The following is a 6,246-nucleotide window of genomic DNA, read 5'->3' on the forward strand; positions in this document are numbered from 1 at the left end:
ACAGCTAAGTTCTGGGACCCTCGATTCCCTGGTGGCAGGTACATAGCTTTCCTATGGAAGAAAGGGCCGTTAGTGACTCTGAACTAGACAGAAGGTTCCTCAGAGGTAGGAGGAGTGCAAGCCCGTTCCCTAACATTTCCTGCAATGAATCACTATGCTTGCCAGGCGGCGCTAGGCACTCTACACTCACTGCTTGAATAGCTGCAGACACCCCGGGAGGTTTTCTGGCTTGTGACTCCCATCTTATAGGTAGAGGGATTGAGTTACTTATCCAAAATTCAACAGGTGGTAAGTGGCAGAACTGAGATTTGAATCCGATCATATTTTAGAGCAGTTCTGTCCAAGAAAAATATGAGTCATTCATGTACTCCTAAATATGAGTTCTGGTTTGGCTTGTAGAATAAGTACGCGACCAAAAGGTCAGCAGTTCAAATTCACCAGCCGCTCCTCAGAAACCCTATACAGGGTTGCTATGAGCTGGAACTGACTCTATAGCACTTAACAACAACAATAACCACATAACTCCAAAGGTTCAAACAGCCAACAGGCACATTAAAAAAGAAACAAGAAAGAAATGAGACTATTTTTACGACTATAGTTTATGCAATGGACAGGTCAAAATTATTATTATTTCATCATGTAATCATACTCATGGCTGTCCTTTCAGAGAATGTAGGGGATGGGATGCATTTACACGGACCACAAATCGGTCTCAAATTCTCTGTTCTATTTCTACTCACCTTGCTTCTTGCGTGCTTCTTTTCTGCCTATCCCTTCTCTGTGAGTCTCTTGGGTTTGGGTCCTTGCTGTTTCCCTTGGCAGACTCTAATCCCAAGCTGGGATGGGTGTCCCTCTCCCATCTCTCTGCATCTGACCAACATCTATTCATCCTTGAGTCTCTGCCTGAGTTTCCTCCCTGAAGCCTTTCCTCAAAGCCCCAGGTTAGCTGCCCCGTGACTGCCCACCTGTGCCACCGTGAGTCCATCCTTAGCCCATGTCAACTCCTTCAACAGTTTCTTGTTTGTCTGTGTTTAATGCCAGAGTGCAAACTCTTTATAAATAGAAGCAACTGTGTACCCCCAGTCCTTAGCAAAGTGTTTACCACACAGCAGGAGCATATGGGATACAGCAGTGGCCATGGCAATTTTTATATTTGATAAGCACATTAATGTTCAATTAGTCCCTGATGGGAGAAGCCTAAAAAAAAGAAAAATGATAATAGACAATCTACATGTTTCTAGTATAACATGAATTTCTGCTCATTCTCCTTTGAGGCACCATTGAGGGCGAGCTCGCTCCTACCTGATAGGTCCACAGCTCCACTGAGGTAGAAATCTTTGTCTTCTTGGCCCTCTTCATCCTCTGAATGCAGGGTCCTGGACACGGCAGACTCCAGGTCACGACTGAGGTCATAGTCATGGTCCCACTCCAAGGGGATGGAGTCCACGCTGGCTGGGGTGTCTCGTCCCGACCGCTCGCTCCGGAGGGGCTGGGCCAGGGAGAGGGAGGGGTTGGAGGAGGGCTGGGGGGAGAGGACACTGTCTGCAGAGGCTTGGTGCCAGTGGAGGTCAGAGAGAGCCGCCGAGTCATCGAGCTCCAGTTCTCGGTCAGAAAGGTCATGCTCATCATCCGGTAGCTAGGAAGCAGTTCAAGCCAGCCATTACTTCAGTGGCCACTGGATGTTCTTCTTCCCCCCAGACCTCTGTGAGCAGACTTATCTGGGCACCATGCCTATCTAGGTGGGGACCTTAACAAATTTCAGCTTACAAACCAACTAGGCATCTTCTGATCACTTTTTAACATTTATTGTCAATTAATCTTTATAAGCTTTACGATTGAAAGCTTCATTCTGATGTTGAATTGATGCAAGATTCAATAAACTAAGGTAAACAAAGTCACATAAGGCCAGGCCTGTCTCAGCGGTGCACCTTGGCCTGTTATGGGCTCAATCTTGTTGTAGTTCAGTGTGATCTCGCATTGGAAGGCCTGTGCAGTCCACAGGCAGGAAAGAGTGATGAGATGGTATTTCTTATTAAGTTAGAAAAATGCAAGCTGTGATATCTCATTGACCATGCACAAGGAGCACCAAAAAGTTCATGGGAAATGGAATTAAAAGAGAATGGAATTTTCCCATGAGCTTTTGGAAGCTCCCCATGTACAATGACAAGCACTGTATTTCTCTTGTACATGATGGCACATAGCAGGAATAAAAGGAAACTATGAATAAAACCTTAAATCAGTTTCTGTCAAGTTAACTCTCACTCATATGTATGTCCGAATAGAACCGTGCTTCGTAAGGTTTTCAATGACTGGCTTTTCAGAAGCAGATTGCCAAGCCTTCATTTCAGAGGAATCTCGAGATGGCCCCAACCTTCCAACGTTTTGGTTAGCAGCTAAGTGTGTTAACCTTGGCACTACCCAGTAAAGTCCTTCTAACTTTGTATCTTAAATCAAGATACAAAGGAAATTCTGCATCACAGAAAATTCCAATTCTTCTGTCATGCTGGTAGCAATTAGAGAAATGGAAGGGAAAAAATTTCACCTAAATATAATCGCACTGATGAACTCTTTACATTACTCACATTCATCTTCTTGCTTCCTGATCTTCAGTAAAAGAGAGGTGCCAAGTACTCTTCACAGTTCTTCACATTTTTAATTCTACTCCCCTCAAATCATCCAGTAAAACCCTAAGGAGCACCGTCCTATGCTGACACATGTGGGGCCGCCGTGAGCTGGCCTTGACTAGATGGCAAATGGTTCATATTAATCCTGCTTTAAGTAACTGGGTCAGGAGAGATGAAGGAACCTGTTCATAAGCAGTTCCAAAACCCGTAAGTGTGAGATGCTAGGACTTGAACTCAGGTACCAGTCTCTGGAATCTGGACTCTTACCCACTGTACAATGCTACCCCATCCACAGAGAATTAATCTGAAGCAAGCAAATATTACGTACGGGCAGGCGAATCAATTTTTTATGGTATCTTTCCACGCGCCCAAAGACCTCCTGACAATAGCGTCTGAGTTCATCCAGTTCTTCCTCAATGACAGCTGCGTCCAGGGGCTCACTTTTTTCTATCAGCTGCTCGCCTTGGGCTATTATCTGCTCAATCTTGTTGTGGTTCAGAGCGATCTCCCGCTGGAAGGCCTGTGCAGTACATGGACAGGAAATAGTGATCAGATACGTATTTCTTATTAAATTAGAAAAATGTGATCTGTGATATTTCATTGACCATGCACAAGGAGCACCAAAAAGTTTATGGAAAATGGAATTAAAAGAGGATGGAATTTTCCCACGAGCTTTTGGAAGCTCCCCAAGTACAGTGACAAAAGCTGTATTTCTAATTACAGTAGAAAAACACTATTGGTGACAATCCATTGGCCACTTAACACAGTAAAGTCTGCAGAGGCCGGAACTCACGAAAAACGGAAACCTGTCAGAGAAGAAACCTTCCATATTTTCCACTAATAGAAAGTGACACAAAGTCTTGAGTGGTGGGGGAACCTGTAAGACCTGGAAAAACAAGGCCGACACATTGAGTTCCAGCTCTCACAGGTCTCACAGTATAATGACAAGTTCAGAGACTAGTGGAAACTTTCTGAAGTACACCTCAAAAATATTAAGCTCCAGAGTTAGAAATGGGCATGCTAGAGTTCTATGGAAAGAAGGCTGCCTTTGGCTACTCTAATTCACCACTGCAGACAGGAAGTCAATACAGGGGTATATCACAAAGCTCCTTGACTCTGATGCTCCCAGCAGACAACAACGCACACCAACACAATGCCACCACTTTAAAGAAATACACTGAATATTTTCATTTTAGATTTCCCTATATGATGTCACAAGGAGCCCTGGTGGCTCCACATGACAAGCACTGGACTGGGAACCACAAGGTCAGCAATTCGAGCCGGCCCACTGCTCCATGGGAGAAACATGAAGAGGCTGTCTGCTCTGTGAATTACAACCTCAGAAACTCTCTTCAGGGTCATTATGAATTGGGACTGACTTCACGGGACTTAACAATGACAACGTGAACCAGATCTGACTCGATGGCTGTGAAATCATCATTTGTCAAATACGACACAGAGTTCTCACCCAAATGACAGTTAATGTCACAGATTCATCTCACAAGATTCTTTTTTTTTTTTCTTTTAGGATTTTATTGTTTTAGGTAAAAGTTTACACGGCAAGTTAAATTGTTATTAAACGATTCCTACACTTGTTCCATGACACTGGTTGTTAAATTATTTTATAATGTGTCAATATTCTCACTATTCCCATGTTTTTGTTCTGTCCCTCTTTAGCTTCCCATTTGTTTTAGGGAAAATGTCACCATTTGGTAGTATATTGTTTTGTTGTTAAGTGCCGTCGAGTCAGTTCTGACTCATAGTGACACTGTATAGGGTCTCCAAGGAGTTGGAGAGTTTGCACTACTAACCTTGCAGTTCAAATCAACCTTGCAGTCCAGAGCTTATGCTACAGCGCCACACAGGGACTCCATTTGGTAGCATATGATTGGTTATTTAAGGGAGGACAGCATTCAAAGGTAATATTGTTTATTATATTGTTTATTTTATAACAATTTATAATTTGGATGAAAGGGGGCCACTGGGAGAAGTTTAGTGCTGGGTTCAAAGGGCATTTTAGGGCAATGGTTTTTGGGGTCCCTCTAGTTTTGAATTATTCCAGTTAAGTCGGGTCATTTTTTAGAATTTCAGTTTAGTTTTATATTTTTCTGCCTTTCTATCCCGAGCTTCGTGTGTGTTCCTGGAGGAATAGTTGGTAGTAGTAGCGGGCACCATCTAGTTCTGGTCTCTGAGTCGATGAGCCCATGGTTCCTATGGGCTGTCAGTCTTGTAGACCAGCTTCTTCTTTGATCTCCATCATACTTTTTTGTTCTGGATAAGTAAACACCAAGGACTGTCTCTTAGATGGCCACATGCAAGCTCTTAAGACCTCAGATATTACTCACCAAACTAAGATTTAGAAAACTGCCTTATGAACTATGTTGTACCAACTGGATGAGTGATCCTACCAGACTATGGTCCCAAGTCTTCTGGACATTCTTGTTTCAGGACAAACAAATGAAGTAACAATGATTTTAAAAACAGAGAATTTTCTGAGGATTATTTAGATTCATTCTATGTGGTTCAAAAGTCAAACTGTGACCACTGGGTATGTGTTTCAGAGAATGTGTTTTGGTTCAATACAAGGAAAACTGAAAGAGTGGCAAGTTTTGTATGAGACAGAAGAGACTGCCTGGAAAAAGAGTGTCAGGGGGTGTAATAAGTTCTATACCAATGGTAGACTCCCCGAAAAAGAGAGTCAACTAATATCTGGCTAACATATCTAGTGGAAGATTTAAATGTTGATTTGCCTGCAAGAAGATGTGGAAGAATGTGTGTGGGGGTGGGGGTGGGTGGGTATGAGGTGGGGAGGGGCTGGGCAGAAAAGCATAGTTTAATATTTATGATTTCTTTCCTGCTGAGACTCTATGATTAAGGGTCTTTTCTTGCTTTATTATATCAACCTAAAAAGATAAGCATCAATAGTATTCTTTAAAAGTATCTATCTATCTATCTCGGAGTCCTGGTGTGGTGCTGTAGGCTAATGTGCTGGACTGCAAAGTTGGGTTGAACCACAAGGTCAGTGGCTCCAGATTATCAGCCGTTCCTTGGAAATCATATGCAGGGTCACAATGGGTCAGAACTGACTCGACGACACTTAACAATAAAAACAACAATCTATCTTGGGAAGAAAACTTCATAAGTTGTTGGCTAAATAATTCAAGTTGTGGAGATGGGGCTTGATGGCAGCTAGGGTGAAGACGCAGTGAGGTTCGCCATCAGCAATACCACAGAATACCTGCAAAGCAGATTCAGGGCAGAGCTCCAAAACTTGGAACCACATAGGCAGGAATACTCAAAAAGTTTGAAGGCTTTAAGGTAAAAATCAGCATTAATAGATAAAGATGGACATTATCTCATGATTAAAGGGGCAATTGAACAAGATGACATAACCATAATAAATATCTAATGCTTCCAATGAAAGAGCTCCAAAATATATAAAGCAAACTCTAATAGATTTGAAGAAAGAAATAGACAAATTTACAATAATAGTGAGCACGTTTTAATACACCGCTTTTCAAAAATGGATAGAACAACCAGAAAGAAACTTGACAAAGACACAGAAGAACTAAACAACACAATAAGCCAAATGGATCTCATAGATGTGTACAGAGCATTCAAC

The 6,246-nt window shown here is 42.4% G+C and overlaps 1 protein-coding gene across 1 annotated transcript in view; it reads right to left on the minus strand.

Annotated features, from left to right (window-relative positions):
* Positions 1-6,246, minus strand: part of SYNE1 (spectrin repeat containing, nuclear envelope 1) — a 554,350-nt gene that overhangs the window by 29,274 nt on the left and 518,830 nt on the right. The window contains exons 133-134 of the mRNA XM_006874353.1: positions 2,953-3,144; positions 1,303-1,636 (exon numbers count right to left, since the gene is read on the minus strand). Coding sequence (XP_006874415.1) covers positions 1,303-1,636; positions 2,953-3,144 — 526 coding nt within the window. The remainder of the gene's footprint in view (positions 1-1,302; positions 1,637-2,952; positions 3,145-6,246) is intronic.

Source organism: Chrysochloris asiatica, unplaced genomic scaffold, assembly GCF_000296735.1.
Source record: "Chrysochloris asiatica unplaced genomic scaffold, ChrAsi1.0 scaffold00271, whole genome shotgun sequence".
Taxonomy (NCBI): Eukaryota; Metazoa; Chordata; class Mammalia; order Afrosoricida; family Chrysochloridae; genus Chrysochloris; species Chrysochloris asiatica.